The 24,971-nt window shown below is 46.3% G+C and overlaps 3 protein-coding genes across 12 annotated transcripts in view; 2 read left to right on the forward strand and 1 right to left on the reverse strand.

The window, feature by feature from the left end:
* ppp2cab (protein phosphatase 2 catalytic subunit alpha b) overlaps positions 1-3,998 on the forward strand; it is a 10,958-nt gene extending 6,960 nt beyond the window's left edge. Inside the window, exons 3-7 of the mRNA XM_030360247.1 lie at positions 412-585; positions 1,761-1,850; positions 2,165-2,326; positions 2,737-2,855; positions 3,168-3,998. Coding sequence (XP_030216107.1) covers positions 412-585; positions 1,761-1,850; positions 2,165-2,326; positions 2,737-2,855; positions 3,168-3,240 — 618 coding nt within the window. The 3' untranslated portion in view covers positions 3,241-3,998. The remainder of the gene's footprint in view (positions 1-411; positions 586-1,760; positions 1,851-2,164; positions 2,327-2,736; positions 2,856-3,167) is intronic.
* Positions 3,999-4,555: 557 nt separating this feature from the next.
* skp1 (S-phase kinase-associated protein 1) lies at positions 4,556-11,134 on the forward strand. Its single transcript, XM_030360255.1, has 6 exons — positions 4,556-4,691; positions 5,338-5,437; positions 5,587-5,660; positions 6,256-6,399; positions 10,127-10,267; positions 10,408-11,134. Exons 2-6 carry the CDS (start codon positions 5,341-5,343, stop codon positions 10,441-10,443), a joined length of 492 nt encoding a protein of 163 aa, XP_030216115.1. The 5' UTR covers positions 4,556-4,691; positions 5,338-5,340; the 3' UTR covers positions 10,444-11,134.
* A 627-nt stretch (positions 11,135-11,761) lies between these two features.
* The window catches only part of tcf7 (transcription factor 7), a 45,537-nt gene continuing 32,327 nt past the window's right edge, over positions 11,762-24,971 (reverse strand). Inside the window, exons 6-13 of one of the 10 annotated variants that reach the window (XM_030360223.1) lie at positions 23,604-23,693; positions 20,823-20,942; positions 20,409-20,571; positions 20,061-20,168; positions 18,778-18,822; positions 16,332-16,380; positions 15,456-15,528; positions 11,762-13,167 (exon numbers count right to left, since the gene is read on the reverse strand). In XM_030360223.1, coding sequence (XP_030216083.1) covers positions 13,164-13,167; positions 15,456-15,528; positions 16,332-16,380; positions 18,778-18,822; positions 20,061-20,168; positions 20,409-20,571; positions 20,823-20,942; positions 23,604-23,693 — 652 coding nt within the window. In that variant the 3' untranslated portion in view covers positions 11,762-13,163. The remainder of the gene's footprint in view (positions 13,168-15,455; positions 15,529-16,331; positions 16,381-18,777; positions 18,823-20,060; positions 20,169-20,408; positions 20,572-20,822; positions 20,943-23,603; positions 23,694-24,971) is intronic. The other 9 variants (XM_030360229.1, XM_030360224.1, XM_030360226.1 and 6 more) reach the window with 9 other exon arrangements.

Here is a 24,971-nt window from a genome sequence, read left to right on the forward strand (position 1 = left end):
GCCCTCCTTGTAGTTCCTAAAGGGAGCGTGCTTCCCTGTGTAAAGGAGTACAAAGCAACAGCCAGTCACACCCTGTCCTACAGCAGTAGTTGCATGCTTGGCTGCTATGGCAGAACTTGCCAGCGCCTTACGTGGACAAAAGGCCTAAGATAAAGTGGATAGGAAAGTAAACGACGTAAAGAAAAAAACTGGTTTATTATTGGATGTGAATGTGAGAGATGCAGAGAACTGAAGAGCTGTTGTGAGCTGAGGTTTGACTAGACTTTAGCATGTTGTCTTTGGCAGCTGGTTTTAATTATTGTGGCCCCCTGAGCAAATAGCAGGGCTAATAAGGATTTTAGGGAAGAGGTTGCAGTTCTATTCAGTGTCATTCATCTACATTTTGACTTATAAACACTATGATCATCTCAGGTGCGCTACCAAGAGCGCATCACCATCCTCCGGGGGAACCATGAGAGCAGGCAGATCACGCAGGTGTACGGCTTCTACGACGAGTGCCTTCGCAAATACGGCAACGCCAACGTGTGGAAGTCCTTCACCGACCTGTTTGACTACCTCCCGCTCACCGCCCTGGTGGACTCTCAGGTAAACGGGGGGAGAGCTGCACCCACGTTCACCCTCGCCCAGTCAGGATGGGCCTGCACTTAAGATTGACAATCGTGTGTATTTGTATTTATTCATTTAGCTGTAGGGCATTCAGCAGACGCTATTGTCTAAAGCGACTTACAACCATTCATACCAACATTCACACACCGACGGCGGAGTCAACCATGCAAGGCGACAGCCAGCTCGTCGGGAGCAGTTAGGGTGAGGTGTCCTGCTCATGGACACCTAGAATCTCAGCCAGGAGGAGCCGAAATTGAACTAGCAGCCTTCCGGTTGCAAGTCAACCCGCTCTACCTCCTGAGCTTAGCCGACCCTCACAGGTCACTGTTTTTATTTCTTTGAATAGAAGAGTGAATAAGTGTCAAATTGGATAATACCATTGCATTGTAATTCTGTTCATCGATTTGGTGTAACTTACAAAGTATGGGTGGTTAGACTTCGCTGTTCCCAAGTTCCGGCTGTCAACTGTCTTGTCTCACACATTTTGCTAGTTATTTAGTTACTATGATTGTTTTCTATTTTTCTATTTATATTTTTATAGGCATGGATGAATAGAGAGGAATTCAGAAAGGCAGGCTCAAGGTTCTTTCGCCCATAGTTATAGTGTTTACCCTTAATTCTATAGTGTCAATTACTGGGATAACCTTTCAGGCACTGCTAGGGATTTTCCCCACACATGCAGCTTTGTTCTGGCACATTTCCCATCTTGCGCCCTTTCACACATGTTACATCAATACTGTAAATGATGGGCCAAGGGACCATCCAGCTGGTGGCGGTAATGCAACCATTATTGAAGCCATCCACCCCCTTCAAATACAGAGTCTTGTGATTGGTTCGCCCGCTCATTGAGAAGGCGTACGCGTACCGCACCAGATGGACATAACAATTTGTGTGCCTCTCCAAGCATTGGCACTGCCTTAAGTCACAACACAGCTGTACTGGCAGTGATCAGGAAATTATATTAGGTCTTCAGCAGGGATACGTTCCATTAAAATGCAGGGAGGGACTGCACGTGTGAGAGGGCTTTAGGGGAAATCCCTGCAAGACATTGATGATCAAGATAGACAACCATATAGTCCGTGCAGATTCATGATTATTAATGAATTTCCATGCTAATGACTAATATTAGAGTTTTTACGTCCTCCTCCTCCCAGATCTTCTGTCTCCACGGGGGCCTGTCGCCATCCATCGACACACTGGATCACATCCGAGCCCTGGATCGCCTACAGGAGGTTCCCCACGAGGTGAGATCAATGGTCCTTCAGCCAAACCATCCCTCACCAAATTAAACCCTTCAGTAAAGGTGATGGGGACTGTTGGATATGACGTACCAATCTCAAGTGAAACTTTGAGAAAAGTAATCATTTAGTGTGGAAACTTTCATCACAGAAAGATACACTACTCCTACTGTATACCCAAGTAATTGTAGATATTTATTGTGGCCAGTTACTATTTCTAATTCGGTAGAATTTCCCATTTCCAAATTGAAGTGAGAGATTTATAAGATGGACGATTTGTTCCCTATTCTAATAACCCGTGCTCTCTTGCCCCACCCCAGGGTCCCATGTGTGACCTTCTGTGGTCGGACCCCGACGACCGCGGTGGCTGGGGCATCTCTCCCCGGGGTGCCGGCTACACCTTCGGACAGGACATCTCGGAGACCTTCAACCACGCCAATCGCCTCACGCTGGTGTCCCGTGCCCACCAACTGGTCATGGAGGTGGGTTCCAGCCCCCCCCCCCCCCCCCTCCGTCTCCTCTCCTCGTGTTCACCTACCAGGGACCGTGTCTAATGGATTGTAAAATAGATTTATGTTGAAATACTAACATTTCTCAATTGTATCAGTCCACTATGTTGGGCCTCCCCTTGGTAATACCAAGGCAGATACAAAAATATTACTGGGATATATGGGATGATGCTATTTTTAAAGTGAAGATGGAAAATATTTTGACTGCGAGTGAGGAACTGTAACCCACACTCGCACACACTCTATTAAAAGTGTTCTATAAACCATCTACGAATAATGAGTCATTCTCACTTCCTAGTTGAACAAATATTTAAGATGATATATCCTGGAATATCATATTATCCCTGAAATATCCAGTCATTGATGTGTCTGCTTCACCACAGGGCTACAACTGGTGCCATGAGAGGAACGTAGTGACGATATTCAGTGCTCCCAACTACTGCTATCGATGTGGCAACCAGGCGGCTATTATGGAGCTGGACGACACCCTCAAGTATTCCTTGTAAGTTTAATCAAACAAAGGCTGGAGGGAGAGAGGAAAGCAATGTCATCTTCACCAAATGCCTTTCTTTAATATTTCTGGCAAATATTGTATCATGTTTTATGCTTTAACCCAAATGTTTTAGGTCATAACATTTGGTCATGATTGTGTAGTTGTTGGGGTGTTCTGGTTTGATGCCATGATGCCCTGTCCCAACTTACCTAATTACCTCTCACAAAGCATCTCATCTGCATAAATTCAGAGCTAGTTTAATTATATTAACTGATGTTTCTCTTTTGTTTCTCTCCCCCCCCCCCCCCCCCCCCTCTGCAGCCTGCAGTTTGACCCTGCACCTCGCCGGGGGGAGCCCCACGTCACCCGGCGCACCCCAGACTACTTCCTGTAGACTCTGACCTTTGACCCCTGTATAGTCCACTCTAGTATTGCCATGATGAAATATATAAATATATATAAAAAAAACACTATTTCAACTGCTACCAGGAAAGACGGACAGTAAGCTAATGGTACAAAGATTTATTGTGGGGGAGGGGGGACTTTACATAGTGTTGAATACTCAAGAGTTTTCTGAGCAATCGATTAATTTGTCTTGACATGAAAGTGTCTTGTGTCGACGGATGGACCAAAAGGTGTGTGCCATAATCACTACTAAAATCATTAGTTTTAATGATTTTAGCCCCCCAGCCCTGTCACAACAGAATGCACACGTCAGAGACGAACGCGACACAACGTTACTTCGAACACGACTGTTTCAACCCACATGGTAATGGATTCTCAATGCGGATGCCTTTTCATTTTGGGATTTTTAAAACATGATTTATTTGCACTTTTGTAAATCGAAAAACGAATGGAACACAGGTCAGAAGATGCTGACAAAATACCTTGTAAAGAAAAAAATATTTGAATCTTTATTTTTTCTGTATGGCTCCAAAGTTCTCACAGTTGTTCGTTGGTATGAAACATTTTTGTGTTTTTTTTTTTCTTTTTATTCCAGAAAAAACGTCTTGTATTCACCATGCCTGGGGTGTATTTGTATTTTGTTTTTTGCAGAAAGAGATGGAATGTACTTACACATCCGCTGACTGACTCCATCTTAACTTAAGAGTCTGTATTAACCAATCCATTCAAATAAAAAAATAAAAGGTACTCCCAAGTGTGTTTTTTGAGCCCATATTTGAAGGAGAACATGGTAGTCGCCAGATTAATTTAGCCTTTTTCTCTGCATAAATCGAGCACGTTTACTAGCCTATTTAGACCATTTTCATCTTGTGGGTTCATAACAAGTTTCTCTGCAGATTATTTCGAAAAACAAACTAACTTGAACACGAACACACACACGCTGCACACATACTAGGCTACATTCAATTTCAATGTATGGAATGGTTGCCTAAATTATAGCATCTAAAGAACACATACGTTTACTAATTCCATCAGGGATCCCAGGAACATGTTAGCGCCCTCCCATGGTTATTATTATTATTACATATACACTAACAGCCGCATTTTTTTATCTAAATATTGAACCCATAAGATTGGACTAAAATTTGGTAAGCAATAATATAGCGCGGTGTTATACTACACTCATTCGTATAAAAAAAATCGCAACTGCCTTTACCCATTAGCAAAATATTTCTGCAACTGCCTCCTGTCTTGACAAAGTACAGCGCCCCCAAGCGGCTGACGGGTTTCACAGCAGACTCCCTGCTTGAGTCATAAAATCAAAGCGCCCCAAGCGGTCGATGGCAGTTCAGCAGACTCACTACCGGACTGCTGCAGACGAGTCGGTTACACGGCCTACTGTTGTTGGATATCTACCTTAGGACTGGTCCAAAACCTGCGGTGAGAACATTATCGGATATTTCTGTGGCGACATTTGAATACATCTCTATAATGAACGGATCACTCTGGCATATACGTTATATATTTTAATCTGAAGAGCACTAATGGTTTTTATATCAGGAGGCCTCGCTGACTGTGACGCTAACGTTAGCACCCAGAGTTAGCATGGGGACCAACGGCGGCAGCGTTTCAGCTCACATTTCAGGCTTTGTTATTCAGTTTTACCCGGGGATGTAGGGCTGTTTTTTAGGGTGTCTTTAGGGTCTGATGCAATAAGTTTATTCCGTGCGGTTCGTCTCGTAATGTTTATTTCCACAGAGCTAATGCTATCAGTCATCCCACACCGACGTCATCTGTAAAGCTTTGTTTTCCCCATACTTTATTAACTGCTTACATCATTCTCTAAATGTTAGCTCATTCACATTTTGTCAATTTAGTTTACACACTTGAATGTATTTTGTCATACAAGTTAATTCAGTTTGTGATATTCGGGCCTTTTTGTGAATACAATGTGTAACCTGGTGGCTGGTTAGTTAGACTAGTTTAGCCGGGACCTTTCAGTAATAACGCGTAACGTTACAGCAAACGGTCCTAACGTTTAACAGTAAGTCATTCAAAAACTTATAACCATTGTGCTGTGTTTCAGATCATGCCGACAATAAAACTGCAGAGCTCCGATGGGGAGATCTTCGAGGTTGATGTGGAGATCGCCAAACAGTCTGTCACGATCAAGACCATGTTGGAAGGTGAGCGCTTGTTTTACAGAGCGCTGCTTGTTTTTGTTTCAGAGGGCTAACCATCATTATTTCCTTGCCTCTAACCCCCATCATACAGGTTTAACCTGTTTCCACTGAGTAGATTAATCATGCGCTCTCCTGTTTATGATCTTGACCAGATTTGGGAATGGACGACGAAGGTGACGATGACCCAGTGCCCCTTCCTAATGTGAACGCTGCCATCCTCAAAAAGGTAAAACGGTGAACTGTAGCTATCAATTGTTGTAGGACAGGACCCAGTTAAATAAGGCCAGCATACTTCTTGACGTTAGTTTACTACAGTTAAGTATAAGGATGGTACATTATTCAATATCAATATTTTTGTATTTATACAGTCGAATGCAACGATATTGGTATCGAAAAACGTACTAACTAAATATATATTGTGTATTTTGGATACGTTATGGAGCAGGATGTACAATTAATTGCCAAAAGCCTTCACTCTTGCACACTTCGTACGCGGTAGTGTGAGTACCTTTGGAGATTTAGACTGTGTATTTGTTTGTGCAGTCTGATGCAAGAGCCTTACCGGACATCGGTGTGAAGAATGCATGTTGCTCTGATGAATCGGATGTGTTGAGGCTAGGGTTGGGTACCGTTCACATCTGAACGGGTAATGGTAACGGTACCTGGGATAACTATACTGAACCATACTCTCATTCACCAGATGCGCTCTCAGCCTCTGAGCTACTGACATTTGGCCCTGGTGAATTGAACTAGAATTGGTATCACGACCGGTATCCAACCCTACTTGAGGCTCCTTGTTGCTGTGACTTTCCCCTCGGCAGGTGATTCAGTGGTGCACCCATCACAAGGACGACCCCCCTCCCCCCGAGGACGACGAGAACAAGGAGAAGAGGACAGATGACATCCCCGTGTGGGACCAGGAGTTCCTCAAAGTCGACCAAGGCACCCTGTTTGAGCTCATTCTGGTGAGACATCGTCCGACACTAACAGTTCTCCTGCTGTGCGTGAGTGTGTGTCTCTTGTCAAACAGGATGGGAGGCCAAATGAGTGTAAAGGGTTTCCCTGATCTTTAATTGTTTTTAGTGTGAAAAAAAATAAGGAATAATTTGCCTTCAAATGGTCTTTGTGGTGTGCCTGGGTAGCAGCCCTGTTTCAGGGTTAGTTGCAGTGTTGCCCAAACATAGACCAATGTGCGGCGCAGCGCCACAGAATCAACACTGAGCCCCACAAATTGGTTCTGCTTCTTTTTTCGTTCTTTTTGCTATTTTTAAATATCAATTTAACGGTCCGTTCATTCATCTGCTCATAGCACTCTCCCTGACATTCTCGTTCACACACGAACACGCACACACGTTATTGATATTGAACATCCCGCACCCTAAGTCAGCATAGATAAAGTTGGTAACGCAGCAAACGATGTGATTAATAAGAAATGCGGTTATAGTTGAGATAGGCTTCGGTGTTAGATTGGGTACCCTCAGCCTGTTCAACTGGCCGTCAACTAGTTGCCACTGAGAGCTGAATTATTAGTGGTAAAGGCTTGGGCCTTCTCTCTGCTGTTTTACAAACAATGTAAGACCAGAGCGAAGTGCTTAGTCATCCAGCGACATTCACATGTGCATGTGGACTGACGCAAGTGTTGTTGTGGATGGTCTAGCCGGACAGCTACTAAGTTAGAACATTCTTCCTTTAACTGTCACTGGAGACATGAATGTCTTTCTATTTGATACATGTAATGGCCTCTTAAAAGATACACAAGTTGCATTATCAAAGGCTGCCCCACGCATTCAGAAGAGAAGCTTGGCGAAACGAGGGGGCTGTATGCCATCCACGGTTCTTATTTCTGACTTGATGTTTTGTTTTTTTTGAATTCTCCAACTATGTAGCTAACTTAGTTGATCTTAGGTAGACTCGTCACACATTTGGAATTGATGGGATGTTGTCACTCATGTGCAGAGATGGCGCAATAGATTCAGCCTAAGGGGTAACACAAGTCCGAATGGTCATCTGAGAGGTGCTGGCTCCAGACTCGGTTCAATGAAATGTGTCAACACACACTTGTTGTTTGTTGTCCAACAAGGAATACTACATGATATCACACAGCAAGTATTTTTTTATTGAAAGTTATTTCTTTCTGCAAAAGACATGTTGGATTGGTTCTCTTCTTATCAGTCTCAAAACCAGTTTTGGGCAGTTTTCAGCATGATGTTTGATGGCAGGTATAAGTGCGGCTGAAAATTGTGGCCTTCTTTGCTGCATGCATTTATACGTTTGGAAACCTGTTGGGAGGGCGGCATTGTCTTCAATGCGTCTTATTGTAAGACCTCAGTTCTGTAAATCTGCCAACTTGTACAGTTTATTTTCATAGTGCTCTGGTGAAGGTTAGTAGCTCCTCCCCATACAGTTCATTAGTTCCTTTGGCTCATGGGGTTAATGCTATGTTGCTGCATTGCTGGAGGGGGGAGAATCAAATCCCATGGAGCTGCTCCACCCCAAGGGCGCCAACATATATATATATCGAGCCGATAAACAGCCGCTATATCTATATTTTGAATATCGGTCGATATAACTGTAACAAAGGTCCATGCCACACTCAAATAGGGGACTTATTTCGGGCTCCTCCAGACCAAGGAAATCAATTTCTGCCCAATATCGGTATCTGCCACTAAAATCCAGCGGTCGGGCCTTTATTCTTTCACTACAGAGCTTTTGTTAAGCATGTCGGACTAATAATCCCCTCTAAACTTTTCCCCTGGCAAACACTGCTATTTTTCCTTTGACTGCTTTTGCATGATAATGCATATCTTCTTGTACCTAAGGTTCCCCCTGCCTTTGAACTACAAGTGTCAACCATTAAGGATTTTGGTCCCGTTCTGGCATCTTTTTTGTTAGAAAAAACGAAAGAAGCAAATTTCCCCTAGCAAGTCATAGCAACGCTTCAGAACGGGGGCCATGGTGTTTCTATGTGGTGCAGAACCTCTACATGAACACTCGTACGAAAGGGCTGGCGACTGTAATGTCTGTTTATAAAACTGCTACTTTCATATGTAGTAGAGATGCACCGATTGCAAAATTCTTGGCCGATACCGATTTCCGGTTTTTAAGGAGGTCTGACCTGCCAAAACCGGTTTTTCCGATACCGATTTTCTAAGAAATAATTATAATCATATAATATGTTGATAGGTTTTCAATGTAGTGAGTCCCCGGGACCCACAGGTGGCGAGTTGGGTGGGTCCCTGAGAAATTCAATGGGTCCCGACTCCCCAGTTTAAAAAATGTGTTTCTTTTTTATTATTATTCTATTTCTTAAATGAAATTAATAGTGTTAAACTCAATACATGAAATTGTCATCTGAAAAGCGCAGCCATTTGTATGTGGTGAGCCACTGCTTCAGAAAAGTTCGCTTTTTTTGGGAGGAACATGTAGAAGGTTGAGGCAATTCTTCTGCAGTGGGCTCATCAGGCTCAGTAGAGGGGGAGGCAGAAGTAGGTACAGGCAATGTTGAGGTACTCTCTCTAGGCTGATCAGAGTCAGGGAGGAGTGCAGAGGTAGTGGGGACAGAAAATGCAGCTGCAATAGTTTGCTGACCTGCAATAGGTTTCATCTTTTTCTTTGGTGGTATTTTTGCGTTCTCTCTTCTCTGCCTGTTTCTCGAGAAAAACGGGATCTCGTTGGAAGCGCGATGTATGCGCAGGCGCCGTTTGGGCATAACAATATGTAGGCTGCCGTTCAATGTAGTTTTCATCACCACCACCGGATTATGTTTCATTTATTTCATTACAGCACGTCCCCTAAACGTTACAACATAATCGACACGAATGAGCACAGCATCGAGCAGTGGAAACGTGGGTTTATTTACTATGAAGTTTGTATTTTTAATTGTTGAAATGAAATCAGCGGTGACGAGCTAGTTGTTTTGGTAGCGGCTAAATTAGCATGTCGCGATACTTTGAACAGGGGATCACGTCTGCGCCGAGTAGATGCGCAGAGGGTTGAAACAGTGCTTGTCTGGTCTGCTCACAAGAAGGTTTCTTTGGCCAGTTACTGTGATTAAACACGAGTTGTTTAATGTTCACAATGTATCGTTTTTCATGGGGAAAATTAGATGCGTCCCCGGGACGCATGGATAGTGAGTTTAGTGCGTCCTTTCAGATTTGAATGCGTCAGGGACGCAGGACGCGTACCTAGCAACATGATCCCCCACGGCTTATTTTTGACTTGCAAGCATTACAAACAGCGTGTTTTGGGTCGTCCTGGCACACAGTGAAATAAGTCCAAATCAGCGACATGTTTTTCTTCCCGCGCTCTGGGCGCCTTGAGCTGCTACGCACCGCGCATGCGGGTGAGTTTGATCGGCCGAAAACCGGAAATTACGACAGTGACCGGCAGGTCACCGATTGTGGCCGATTGGATACAAAACCGGCTTTTTTAATCGGCGGCCGGTTGATCGGTGCATCTCTAATATGTAGCACTTCATATGTGTGGGGTTGGGCTGAAGCCAGTTTCATAATATAATTTCAAACTCTGGTCAGCCAATCTCGGCTCCCTAATGTAGTAAGAGATATATTTTGACTTGTTTTACTGATATTTTGAAGACTTTTACGGTGTCAAAGTATTTTGTGAACACTGTCAGCAGGTGGATTAACGTGCTGTCACTCAACCGTCATGTATTGCACATCTCTTCTCATTAAGGCTGCTAACTATCTGGACATCAAAGGCCTCCTAGATGTCACCTGCAAGACGGTGGCCAACATGATCAAAGGCAAAACCCCAGAGGAAATCAGGAAGACGTTCAACATCAAAAATGACTTCACAGAAGAGGAAGAAGCCCAGGTAAAACCAACCCAGATCCTCTTATCAGGCTTTGTTCTCTGGAACCATGAACGTAAAGTACTTGGATGCTAGTAGCTACAAACCGCCATTTATGCTTCAGAATAGTCCCAATTCAACGCGTGTCTCTCTCTGGTCCTCAGGTACGCAAAGAGAACCAGTGGTGTGAAGAGAAGTAGGAACAGGAGGGATCCTGGCAACACTACCACACTGAAACTAAACGGCTTCTTCAAGTTATCTGGTTGCACTGGCGTTGTTCATACTTGTTAATATTTCCACTTAGTATATTTAGTGGCCTCTGAGGCATCCCCTTCCTGCCCCCCTCTGCATTCCCTTTACCCATAGCATGGACTTTTAACTTCCTTGTGTGGTGCAAAAGGCCTTTTATTTAAAAGACGACTGCTTTTGTTTTACCCCTTTTCTGAGTTTTGCACCATGATTTGCTTTCTGTGTATTCAGATCACACCTACTGTTTGGTTCCATCTCGTCGTTTAGCTATTCAGATTTTTTTTTAACAGGACATTAAAACGTTTTCCACTGATGAAATAAAATGGTGTAATTTTGGGACTCCGGAAAATTGAATGTTCAACTGAGTTTGTTTACACCATCCCCCTTTCTCGATTTGCGCGCGTGTGTATGTGTGTATGCATGGTTCAGGCTTGTATCAGCATGGCTGAGCATTCGAGGAAATGGTCAGAGGTCTGAGTGGGAGAAAAAGTGCATAATGTGGACTAGTCCTTGGAAATCTAAATGTATGTTGTGCGACATTTGGTAATTCCCATTCCTATTCGTACTGCGTTGAGTAGGGAATTTCTGATCCACGGTTGTATTTAGAATTATCGACCATGTAATAAATGATTATGAAATCAACTGTCATGTGTCTTGTAGGATGGATCTGACAAATTAGGCTTGTGTATAATCCCAAACAAATGTATACCATTTGTTGTTGGGCTTGATTGTATTCCACACCTTGAAATATATATTTTAGTCTAGTATAAATAGGCCACTAACTTAATCATTCTCAAAAATAAAAGTATTTTGTAATGAATCGATAATTTAAACTATAATGACAAATCAACATGACGCATTTTTTAATACATCAACCAAAAAGTATTACATATGCGGCAGTTGTTCAATATGAGTCATCACAACAGCAGTTGCTTGGCTGCACGGTTTGGCAAAAATAGGTGGCAGTAATTCGGACACATTGGCTCCCTCTGGTGGAACAAAATAAGGAGCGCAGTCTTGCTGTATAAATAACAAGTTTGATGTTGCAAGCGGAACAGTAAATTAAAGCTTTGGATTTTTCTGTACATGTATATTTGGCACACCAGTTGGAACATGCACACTTTTAGAGAATAACATAATACTTGTTCAAATGCTGCTTCGGTGGCACAGTACAACAACTTAATGTAAACGTTTGCTCTAAAGGAGTTTCTTGTGGAAACAAACACACAACATGAATGTATTGCTTAAAGAAAGGGTGTAAACTAAAACTAAAACAGATTTTTTTTTATTTTACAATTTTATACATAAAACATATAAAAGTTTTATAATAGATAGGTAAGTCCAAAATGTATATAAAAAAACAACTTTACAACACAATAGTAGCAATTTGGTCTTAAGATTAGTTTACAGAGCTGCAGAAGGTTCAGTCATAAGGAGAAGCCAAAATACGTTTTTTCACACAGCAATAATAAAACATCAATGTGAAGTTAAAAAAAACCTTGAACATTTCTTTAAATGGCTGCTATACTATGATACTGGCGTCTGGAAGTGCCTTGAGCGATTTAAAATACTAACAAATGGAGGGGGTGAAAATGCAAACCCATGTTTTAATCAGTCTGAATCCTCTTGACCTTGAGACTAAACTGCAATCGTGATTTCATATAAATATGTTAAAACCGGCCAAGGCGACACTTAAATACACAAGAATTACAAGAATTCCGGGACGGGTACATGTGAGAAAGAGAATTCAAGGTATTGCTGCAATGGAAACAACTGATTGTCATGATCGTCAGGCCAGGAGCCCAGTACTGTGGACTGGTTCGTAAAAAATAGTCTGCAGGGTGGGGGAGTAGACTTGGGTGTACATCACCGGGTGGAGATTCTACGTCGAAGTGGAGTAAGCTCTTTCTTTGGTTCATCAGAACCACAGTCTTAGGGTGGGGAGCCCCCCCCCCCCCCCCCCGGCACCGCGGCCAGCAGCGGGGACACAGCGGACATAGCTGACAGATGTTATGGAGCGCAAGCGGTAGTGTGACTGAGGTGGTGGGGGAGGGGGGCGGGGGAGGTGAGAGAGGGGTGAGGTGTGAAGGAGGTGAGGGGTCAGTGTTGAGAGAGAGGTGTGAGTGAGTTGATAGAGGTGGGAGAGGGGAGTGAGGTGGTGGGAGGGGGGGGGGGGGGGGGAGGAGAGTGAGGGGTGATAGAGGGAGGGGGGGTGGTGAGTGAGGATATAGGGGTGGGGGAGGTGGGGGAGTAGAGACGAGGGCCCCATTGGGTTTCACTTCTCATATCTGAGACTCCGTCAAAACCCGGAGAGAGAGTCCAGTTGCTTTGGCGATGGCCGCTGAGGAGGACGAGTGCACGTAGGCGTGGGCGTGCGTGTGCACGTGGGGCACGTGCGTGTGCCCTCGGGGCCTCTTGGCGGGGGTAAGTTCTGTGCGCGCGTGGTGGGCGGGGGCGGGGTCCGACGGCGAGGAGGGGAGGGGCGGGGAGCGGGGTGGCGGCGGGGGCGGGGCCTGGCGGGGGCGGGCCGGAGAGGAGAAGGGGGAGGGGGGGGCGGACGTGGGGGGAGGAGAGTCTAGAGCGCTGCCATCGGAGGAAGCGGGGCTGGGGCAGCCTCCTCCCTGAAGGTAGCGAATACACTTCTTCTTCCTCCTAGGAACAGTCAAGAGAGTTATCTGTGAATAGATGCGGACGTAAGAGGGGTCACCAAGGGGGTCACTGCAGAGTACACACACACACACACACATTACAGACACAAACAGACACACACAGGTTCAACACGGGGTTCAACACTGGACCACAGGTTGATAGATCGATCAAAACATATGAATGCGATCTGATTTGTACTCAGTGTTAATACGCCTTAGTACAACCTTCAAGTGCTTTATGGGAGACTGGAATCAATGGGAAATGGAATCAATGTTACAATGGAAACAATGTCGCTGAATAAAGATGGAATGTCATTTTGTCATGATTAGTCGTTCTTCAAAATGCTCTCCTATGTCCTGGCTCTGTCCACATCTAGTCCGGGTCACTTTGATTGACATCCCTTATTCTGCAGGCGTAAGAATCACACGGTGGATCTCTAAAACACAGTAGGTATTCTGCACACGCCGAGAATGCTGTTATCAGCTACAAAGCAGTGAGCAGGATCTCATTATGGATAGCAGATTGAAATGTGACTCACTGATGATTGCCACAAGGACAGGCGATATGGCAGAGAGAGAGAGAGAGAGAGAGAGAGAGAGAGAGAGAGAGAGAGAGAGAGAGAGAGAGAGAGAGAGAGAGAGAGAGAGAGAGATCTAGGGAGAGAGGGAGAGGCAGAGAGAGGCAGGGAGAGAGGGAGAAAGAGAGTGAGTGATGCAGAGAGGGAGAGAAAGATGGAGAGAGAGAGAGAGAGAGAGAGAGAGAGAGAGAGAGAGAGAGAGAGAGAGAGAGAGAGAGAGAGAGAGAGAGAGAGAGAGAGAGAGAGAGAGAGAGAGAGAGAGGGAGAAAGAGAGAGTGAACGATGCAAAGAGAGAAAGAGAGAGAGAGAGGGAGAAAGAGAGAGAGAGACAGAGGAGAGAGATGTACCGAAATGTCATAACCTGAGAGATTCAGTCTGACTTTTTATTTACTTTATTATTGTTGTTGCTATTGTTGTTGATATTGTTGTTAGTGTTCTTATTGTTGTTATTATTATTATTACCTGTTATTTGTACAATTAATCTTGTGTAACGTGAATATGCTTTGGCAATTCTGTATTCAAATACTGTAATGCTAATAAAGTACTTTGAATTTGAATTTGAGAGAGCGAGAGAGAGAGAGCGGAAGCCAGTGCAAAATAGAAAGTCTGTTTTAAATGTCAGAAGCAGCTTCGCCTTCTTGCACCACATGAATAGAGAAAGTGAAGGAAAGATGGGTATGAGAACTCGGCTCACATCGGCAGTGCGTAGGAGTGTGTGTGTGTGTGTTTAGTGTTCACCCTCCTGCCTCATTTTGTTATAACACACGTGCGCGGGGGCGCCAGTGGTTTCCATGACGTGGTCAGAAGATACGGTGTCGTTCACACCATCACTTCCTGTAGAGTCAGAGCTTTAGTCTCCGACTGGGGAGACTTCATACTGTACTCCATGTAACCAACATGCTACATCTTATCTGCTTTATAGTTTATCGCCTTATATTTGATTGTAGTCTCTAAATAAGTTCAATGCTTAGGTGGGTTTCCTATCTTCGTAAGCTGAAGATTGTACTTGACCAAAAGTACAACCAGAGTGAATAAAAATGATTATGTTTGTTTATGTATAATCAGACCAACACCTGCAGTTCAAAGAATATAGTGATTGTATAAAGGTTGCAGACAGATCCAGTGTGGGTCTCTTCTACGATGATCTGGAGCTGTTCTTTGGTCAACTCTACGCTGTGCTAGGTTAGGTGCGGAGTGTGGCAATGGATTAGACAAACACAACATGTACACAAAAAGAGTTAAGTATGAAGTAAAGTATGAAATCTATACGGCCTAACACAGACTAGAGTTCGGCTGCTAGCTAGGAAGGGTCCCATGTGAATCAGAAACATCGATTAAATCCACGGTAACTCAATAGATCAGATGAAGTCTTCATATGGTACAGGTGTTCATTGATTCCACCTCCCTCCACCACATCGACATGACACTGAACTGTTTTGCCGGGATTTGGGAGATCAGGAGGACCAGGCTTTCCTTAGAAGACGGGCCACCTACAGCCCTGTTCAGCTAATGGCCGCTTCAATACCCCCCTTCCGTTTGTGACGTGAATCCTTTAAACAGTATCCCACTGCTGGGAGACCAGAGACGTGTTGTTAGCGAAGAGACATGCACACAGGGTCAGAGAGACGGACTGATGGACGGATGAAGGGACGGGAGGAGAGGACTGGAGGAGGAAGGCGGTCGAAGCGACACAGGCAGGGGGGTGGTGGCGATGCGGACAGGGTTTCCGGTACACACCTGCAGGGACCACACCAGTCCGTTTGTTGGTTGAGGCCGAAGCGAGCCCGGCATTTCTTAGGAGAGCCCGGGTCTGAGCGCAAGGCACAGCATGCAGAGAGAGAGAGAGAGAGAGAGAGAGAGAGAGAGAGAGAGAGAGAGAGAGAGAGAGAGAGAGAGAGAGAGAGAGACATAGAGAGACATAGAGATAAATAGGGAGACAGAGAGACAGAGAGGGAGAGACGCAACCAGTGACAGAGACAGAGAGAGAGCCAAAGCAGAATTGTAGAGCAAACCAAAGGTGGGGAAATAGCGAAAGAGAGATGGTGAGGGAGGGAGAGAGAGGGAGAGAGAGAGAGAGAGAGGGAGAGAGAGAGAAAGAGAAAGAGAGGAACAATTGGAAGAAAGAGAAAGCTTTGTTTTCAGGACAAAAGCGTTGACAAAGCTATCAATCAAAAGGCAGCACATGTGTCAAACTGTTAGTGGGCAAAGTGCAGCACATGGAAACAGTGCAGCAGGCTACCTCTGTGTTGTGACAGGTCTCTCGTCCGAGGAGGGAGACAGAGAGACCTTGAGCGGCCATCATGCTTTCAAACGCAGTTAGTAGAGGTCTCTTAATGTCAACTAGTATATATATTTCGGAAGATTGTGTACCTTAAATCAGAGATAATGATAGGCATTTACAGGCACAATTGATAAGTAGATTGAACCTTTTCATAGTTCAACGTGTCACCGCCCCAGCTGAGCAGTCTTTATTTAAAAGGAAAGGGAGGCAGGCAAAGGTCCCCCAGCAAAGGGACGTGGAAGCTGTTGGATTCGGATTCTGTTTCTTGGTTTCAAAAATGAGGAGGAAGAGAAAAACAAAAGGGGAGACACAGGAAGAGGGAGATTTTGTACCTGTATTGGAGTCCTGTTGCTTTTCCCTTTTTCTCCTCTTCTTCTTGCCCTGTTGGAAGAAAGCAGACAGAACGGCCTGCATCAGACCTCCACAGAGACAACGTACCACACACAAAAGACAAAGACTTGTTAAGAAGGAAAAGGCAGCCAACACCATAACGCTTAAACCACCAGTCACCACCAGTCAACCTCAATCAATCTGGATGAACCCCTCCCTGAAATCCAATACAGGTGTACCTCTAAAGGTACTCATATGACCACATGCACCCTGATATAACAGGGCAGGGCTTCTTCCAAAGGGGAATGAGGAAACCTCTTTGATATTCAAGTTTGAATGCCTGTCGAAGGTTACAGTAGTATAGTATTTAGTATTCAAAGCCACAAAGTGTTCTACGTATTAAAGGTCCAATGAAATGCCACCAGATGTGGTGTGATTAGCAGTTACAAGCCGTTTTGGAAATCTGCCCCTTAATACATCACTGGGCGGGTCCGACTAGATGTGTGCTGGATAGACCAGTCTACCAGCCTACCCAGTGGATGTATTAAGGGGCAGATTTCCAAAACGGCTTGTAACGGCTTATCACACCACACCTGGTGGCATGTCATGGGACCTTTGAAAAGTGGAACCATTAGGCGATCAAAACAATAAAGCTGACCTGAGGAGGTGTGAACCAAAAGAATAACACTTGTTTTAACAAGAGTAAACAGTAGTACATCCAATAAAAGGTGCCCTTGCCTCACATGAACTTTTTATTAATCCTCTCTCTGTTAACTTCTTTGATTACAGTCCCGGGCTTTCTGCTGTGAAACCCTCATTTCCTGTGTGGTGTTATAAAGTATATATTGCATCTTATGTGTCATCCAGCCATGAAGTGTGATGTAAACAACACCACCAGGTAGGCCCTGACGTAGGAGAGTAGAGATGAGGGCTGCGCTTCTTGTGTCTGCAGAGGAGGAAGTGGGTAAAGATAACTAACGCCTACGCCAGAATATTTATACCCTGCCATGGCTGCGCTGTCTCTGTGGTTGAGATCTCTCTCTTGCAACTGCAGCCTTCTGAGTTGCTGGGCATGTGTGTGTGTGTGTGTGTGTGTGTGTGTGTGTGTGTGTGTGTGTGTGTGTGTGTGTGTGTGTGTGTGTGTGTGTGTGTGTGTGTGTGTGTGTGTGTGTGTGTGTGTGTGTGTGTGTGTGTGTGTGTGTGTGTGTGTGTGTGTGTGTGTGTGTGTGTGTGTAAGTGAGTGTGGGAACGAGTGGTGGAAACCTCCATCTCTATAGAGGTATTATGCATACTTGTGTGTGAGCCATCTATGTCACTCCCTGTATTAGGTTCACATTGGGTTGCGGGGTGTTTCGAGGTGGGGAAGGATGGGAAGCTGTACGTCTGTGTGCGTGTGTTTGTGTTTGTGTTTATGTCTTGTGTTGTTTTTTTTGCATGTGTCTCGGTGGTGTGTGAGTGACGCATTCTTGGCTTAGATTAACCAAAGATTATCAGCGTTTTGAAGATCTAACACCACACACACAAACACAGACACACACAAACACACACACACACACACACATATACACACACACACACACACACACACACACACACACACACACACACACACACACACACACACACACACACACACACACACACACACACACTAAAACAGACAGACAAAACATGCACAGGTGTAACCTGTACAATATGCATCCCTTAGAAAGTTATTTTCTGCGATCAAAAAATGTGGAGACAATTCAGGGGTGACAGGGGTGGCTCTTATTTTGAAATAGTTACTTATGATAAAGCCGCCAGTACCTTGTGGCAGCATGTCATTTGATGCATATGTTTACGTGTATCTTGAAATTGAAGTTCATAACAAGCAGAGGGTCGCTCTGTTTCCCAGAGAGGGCATTTAAAGTCATCTTCCTGATCCTAAATGCAGATTAAGCAAAGACAGAAAAATCCAGGAAAAAGAGATGCGGAAAAACCCTGGCCCCCCCCGAAAAGAAGAGTAGGCGTTCCACCTGGAGAGACGCGGCCCAGCCATGCCTGGGGGTTAGTAGAACGGGGGGGGGGGGGGGGGGGGGGGATCAACCAATCAGGTGAAAGAAGAGAGTGTGGTGCAGCGGCCATACGCCGGCGGCCCTCGGCTAAGCTCCTCAGACGTGTCTTTAGCACATGCACACGCTGGGCCTCCAAATCACCCCCCCCCCCCCCCCGCCCCCCCAGACCCGCCCGGGTCCGGGGACAGACGGACACACCCGACGCACAGGCGCTTAAAAGAAACCCAAACAGCCCAGAAGCTTCCGTGGGCACTAGATGGGCAACCACAAGACCCCCCCCCCCCCCCCCCCCCCCCTGCCATTCATCGTGCATCTCTCCGCAGCCCTCACGCCCCCCCATTCAAACATGCAAGATGCCCAGAGGTAGTAATCAGCCGTGAAGACGATTCCCTACCCAATCTTTAGTGTTTCCCCCAGCGCCCCCGCTACGGCCTGCCTCCTGCAAGAACGCAACAGCAAACTGACAAGTCAGAGGCACACAGCAAAAAAAAAAATAGAAAAAGAAAAAAAGGGCATTCTGGGAGATGAAAAAAAAAAAGGGCGGCCTTCGGCCTGTTGCCTTACTGACCTGTCAAAACACAGAGTTCAAACACTAAACGACTGGTTCGGGTTTAGTCCGCTTCCCAGGTTAGTTCTGTTCAGTTATTACATTTCATTGGGACACGAGGAGCCCGCCATGCGCAGAGACTCGTCCCACAGCTACTCCAGGGTTTACAAAGACTTACAGTGACGAGTTACACAGTGACATTACAGATCCTGACCTCACAGAAGACACCAACATACATCACCGACGCCCCTGGCTCTCTCACCGTGCAACTCAGCAACTACATGTTTACTTTGCACATCGCCTGGCCCCTTTTATCGCGTGCCCCCCCCCCCCCCCCCCCTCCCACTAACTTGCCACAACACAGTGGATCCATCTAGCTAAGCATCATCATAGCGAGGAGCTCCGTCTATGGGGGTGCGCTGAAGGGGCTAAGCAGAGTGAGCCTCAATAGGGAGCTCCTGTGTTTAAACATGACTGCTGGTGCGCCCGGGTGGGACTCTTCATACAACACCATCTAGCCTCACGTTGTTTCTGTTGTCTCCCCCTCAGAGGCATGTGTGCAGGCTAACCCATCTTTCCGATCTGACGGCCAGGGGAACGTTTTAGCCTTGTTTCCTTAGTGAGCGTAGCCACAGGCGTTCCTCCCTCGTTTCCCCCCTGCTACACTGGGGGAGGGGCTAACATGATGAGGGTTCAAGAGCTAGGGTCCAAGAAGGACCCCAGAACATAATGATGTCCTTAAAAACAAGAATGCCAACCATCACACCTAAATAAGGGTCTTAGCTGGGGCTGACTCCTAAAAGACCCCAATTTTACCACCAGGTACGATCCATTCCAAGCCATCACAAGCCATGCACCCTGTGGTGACATCACAAGTGGAAGAGTCCACCCAGATGATGTCCAGACGGATCAGCCTACCAGCCGGTGGGCTGCACCTACTGGTAGGCTGATCTATCCGTCACTCTGCGTCTGGGGCGACGCCTCCACTTGTGACGTCACTACAGGGTACATGGCTTGTCGGGGCTTTTCAGCATCCCACCTGGGGTACAAATAGGGGCCCCTTTGACCCTGGCTGCTGTCAGCAGGACGGGGGGGGGGGGGGGCAGGGGCCGGGCAAACAGGGTTCTTACGTAGTTGTCCCGGGCTGACCAGCTGGGGTAGAGCTGCATGTGCAGTTGTCTTTCTTTCCTGGCCAGCTCATAGTACTTGGCCTGCTCATCACGGGTCAGCGCATGCCACTGGAGACAGAGAAGGAGAAGGACACGACACACACACACACGCACACGCACACACACACACGCACACACACACGCCATCATTTAGCTTTTAGGTCTCACTTGACACTTGAAATGACATTAGAGTGTAAGCCTTGATGTAGTCCTTAGAGAATTTGCAAGATTTCAACAGATTTGATTCGTTGAGTGTGTGTGTGCGAGTGTGTGTGCGTGTGTGTGTGTGTGTGTGTTAAACCCCCTTACCCTCCTCCCCAGGATCTGGTTGATGGCGGCGCTCTCCTTTAGTGTGCACTCGGCGATGACCTTTGCCCTCATCTCCTTCATGTACAGCATGAAGGCGTTCAGGGGCTTCTTGATGACCGGCTTCTTGGGCTCCTTCTCCCTCTTGGCCTCGCCCTGGGGCTTCCTGAGGGACCATAGGAGATACCGTCAGAGGAGATACCGTCAAAGGGGAAACCGTCAGAGTAGATACAATCAGAGGAGAGGAGAGAGGAGGAGAGGAGAGAGGAGGAGAGCAGAGGAGAGGAGAGAGAGATGGAAAGCCTTCCTTTGGGAAACAGAAGAGATATCATCAGAGAAGAGGAGGAAAGCAAAGCTTTGAAAAAGACATGAGAAGAGATGAAAGAAAGAGATTAGCAGCGGTGGGACAGTACTCACGCGTACATGCCCCTGTCATAATGGTCATGCTCCTGTTTGGCTGAGGGGGGCACAATGGCCGGGTGGGGGATCCCCGTGGGGTGCATCCCCGATGGACCCAGCATCAGAGAGTGAGGGAACCTGGAGGGAGACAGAGAGAGAGAGAGGCAAGGAGAGAGAGGGGAAGAGAGAGAAAGAGATACAGATAAATAAAGAGAGAGGAAATTTGTGCGAGAGAGAGAGAGGAGAGACAGGGAAAGAGAGAGAAAGAGAGAGCGAGAGAGAGAGAGAGAGAGAGAGTATGAAAAATAAACATAGTTAGCTCAAGTTCCATGTCGCTTGTTTGTGGCTGCAAGCGACATCAGACACAAGCGCATGAAGCGGGTCACATGGTGTGTTCTCGGGGCGAAGCGGTAAGCCTGGAAGCGGGCCGTGGGGCCGAGAGGTCAGGGACTTTAATGTACTGTGGCGAGCTGCTGGTTGGAGATCAAGCTCTGGTCAGAGGGCAAGAGAGTACAGGAAAAGAGAGAGAGCGAGAGAGAGAGAGAGAGAGAGAGAGAGAGAGAGAGAGAGAGAGAGAGAGAGAGAGAGAGAGAGAGAGAGCGAAAGAGAGAGAGCGAGAGGTTTCCAGCCGGTCAACAGAAAGCATCTGTACCCAATTTGCCTCCAACCCTCCGTTTGATTATAACTTCTCCTTGGGTAGTCGTGCGCTGGGCGCAGGCTAAAGGACCCGGAACCGGAGGCCCGCATGGCTCGGCTGCAGCTAAGCCGCTCCGCGTACTGTATTTATAGAAACCTGCTCGCGCTCCTCACGGGATGCCCCCTTCACTGAGCTATGAGTTCAGCTGCCTCTCAACTTGGACCCCTTCATAATGAAGGCACATGCAGCTGTAACCTGAAACCTTCATGGTTATTTTCATTATCCGATTAAATAGACGTATGCAAACTTAATGCAACGTAGAGGCTTGTTATTGGCACTAGAGGGCGACCTAGCCCCGATGGAAGGGAAACATCAGGCGCATCTTAGTAGCAGGGTTCACAAGTGAAGAAGGTTAACGCCATTTCTCTGCTTAAGATCGCAAGAAAGCCCCCGAATCCCTTCCCGTACCCTAGATCATTTGAATCCCTGCGGTCTAAAGAAGTGGGTGAATCTCATATTTAATGACTTTTAAACTGGATCCACATCCACCCGGTTCAGCTGGGTTTGGAGTTGGCGGGCGGCCATGTTGGTTATCAGGTTTCTCTGCCAGATCACACAGTGTTGACGGAGGTAGAGAGAGCGGGGACAGATGTGAACCGTGGGAGGCCTTTGTGGCGGTTTTGCATCTTTTCTAAGTCTCTTCCCAGAAATGACGGAAAAAAAAAACCTGCACTTTATGCTATTTTCTGCATTTGCTTTGATGTGCAGACCCAGATCAAATAATTAACTAGCAGCAAATGATGGGGTTTTTTTTGTTTTCAAATCAATATGCTGTTTGAGATGTGGTCTTTACATGGTGACAGTCCTGGCGGAGAACATAATAAATGTCTCTCCAGTAATATAAAAACATCTAAATCAAAAACAAATAAAAATGATTTGTTTAAAGTGTTTGCTTGAGGGTAAACACATTGAGCTTACAGTCGTTTAAGGGGCATGGAACATTTACCATCCCTCAAAAGAAAAGGAACATATTTAGGGCTGTTCTCTTATATTGTCGATCACTGTACTATGCTCAATCTCGTCCTATGCAACACAATGTTTATATAAAAAACACAAATTACCACCAAACACGCCTCTCAGATTTCTGGTGTCCACATGCGTGACTGTTTGTTTGTTATTGTGTCTGATTATCGTCTCTTCGTTTACACAATGGAAAAAGAAAAATCATTCATATTTTAGACAACCACACACAAACTCACACACAGACACACAGACACACACACACACACACACACACACACACACACACACACACACACACACACAGACACAGACACACACACACACACACACACACACACACACACACACACACACACACACACACACACACACACACACACACTCACGCACTCGAACACACGCACACACACAGGTTTGAGATTGGAGTCTGGTTCCGAACAACTAAGATCTACTTTTTGAACAGACACTGAAAACCCAGGGATTGTTTTACAGAGTGAAAGCCTGGTGTGAGGTAATCGGTGTGGGTGTGTGTCTGTGCTCCTGACTGTGTGTGTGTGTGTATGGATGCGTTTGGATGCAACACACAACATGGAGCAAGGAGCTAGCAGCAGGATCCCGGGGGCCGCTCTGTGCTGTGCAGCAGCAGAGTGTGCAGAGTGCAGACAGTAGCTGCTGGACTTGGCCTCCTCTGCTATAGAAGCACACCAAATAGGCCGGCATGTGCCTCACAGCTGTCACACTGAGGCCGTCACGAAGGCTTCAACTCCAAGGGTTTGTTCCGAAGCCAGACCGACAACAGCATATTGTGCAAGAAGCATGTTTAGGATATTAAAACAAAACATTGACGACAACAAAAAAACTGGCCAGCGACAAAGATGACAACATCGGCCGTTCTTCCGGTTTGAATGCGCAGGAAGCAGGGGAGGGAAGGGGGAGAGGGCGGGAGAGGGGGGGAGAGATAGCGTGAAAGCCTTGTGGAGCCGCGGCCCACCCCTGGTTGGGCCGGGGGGGGGGGGGGGGGGGGGGGGGGGGGTTACGATGCCAGGGCCGGGGGTTAAGATACCCGGACCGGGAATAACGGTACCTGGGCCCGGCCGGGGGGGGTACGGTACCTGGGCTGGGAGGGGGGGTTACGGTACCTGGGGTAGGAAGAGGAGGCTGACAGGCTGCTGGAGTAGGTCTGCCTGAAGCCACAGGAAGGCAGGCCGGGGTAGACCGGCTGGCCCTGCCTGCCACCGCACAGCCGAGAGGGAGGAAAGAGGGAGGAGTGGGGGAGGAGGGTGAGGTCGGTGGGAGGCAGGGGATGGAAGGGGTACACAGCCACGGTTGGTACATTTATGTCACTTCGGGGTCCTGGGTCCCTTTTTTGTGCCACTTGTTTCCCTTCTGCCGCTGACACTTAGAACCCAACAAGTGCCTGACCAAATCTGTGCATGCTTGTTTTCAACAGATTGAGAGCAAAGTCTATGTGACACACAGACTACCGTCGCATATATAATTGAGGTTAACTTTCAACCAAAGGGTCTTGGGAGTCATGGAGATTGGTCGGTGGTGTGTAGGAAGTCCTGAGTGATATGTGTGTTGGCCGCCAGGGATGGTTACCCCACACACGTCAGACATCATCGTAAACAACTATTGTTCCCATAAATAGTTCATTTTTCTCTACACAAAGCTCTGGAACTGCCACCTTCCCTACAGAGACTCACTCACTCACACACACACACACACACACACACACACACACACACACACACACACACACACACACACACACACACACACACACACACACACACACACACACACACAGACACAGACACACACAGACACACACACACACACACACACACACACACACACACACACAGGGTAGTGTGTGATAGGGTGTGCAAACAGAGGTCTTTGATATGTAGAAGACATCTGCTTGATCACCACACTCACAGCTGCTTCTGATTATTTTACGCTGACATGCATGGACATGGACACACACACACACACACACACACACACACACACACACACACACACACACACATACACACACACACACACACACACACACACACACACACACACACACACACACACACACACACACACGCACACACACTATTTTACTTTAATTCACCTGACCCTGCTAAACAAATCACTTGCGCAACAGCTCAACACGTCAACAACAATACACAATTCAATTTAATTTCAATTCAGCAGATTTTAGCATGGGAAATGTTCATTGATATTGCAAAGATGCTAAAGTAAGGAAAACTTAGAGACAACTAAAGCTTAAATGATGACAACATAGAGAAACCTAGAGAAATCTAAAGATGAAGTAAGGACAACATAGAGAAACCTAGAGACCTCTGACACTTAAGTTAGGAAAACATAGAGAACACTAGAGACATCTAACACTTAAGGTAGGACAACATAGAGAAACCTAGAGACATCTAACACTTAAGTTAGGACAACATAGAGAAACCTAGAGACATCTAACACTTAAGTTAGGACAA

This window comes from Gadus morhua, chromosome 7 (genome assembly GCF_902167405.1).
Source record: "Gadus morhua chromosome 7, gadMor3.0, whole genome shotgun sequence".
Lineage (NCBI taxonomy): Eukaryota > Metazoa > Chordata > Actinopteri > Gadiformes > Gadidae > Gadus > Gadus morhua.

What these genes read in the sequence shown, in the direction of transcription:
- skp1 (XM_030360255.1), top strand. Translation starts at nt 5,341, where the DNA reads ATGCCGACAATAAAACTGCAGAGCTCCGATGGGGAGATCTTCGAGGTT. An exon ending in ACGCTGCCATCCTCAAAAAG is followed by an intron (nt 5,661 to 6,255) that starts GTAAAACGGTGA and finishes TCCCCTCGGCAG; the next exon opens with GTGATTCAGTGGTGCACCCA. An exon ending in CAGAAGAGGAAGAAGCCCAG is followed by an intron (nt 10,268 to 10,407) that starts GTAAAACCAACC and finishes TCTGGTCCTCAG; the next exon opens with GTACGCAAAGAGAACCAGTG.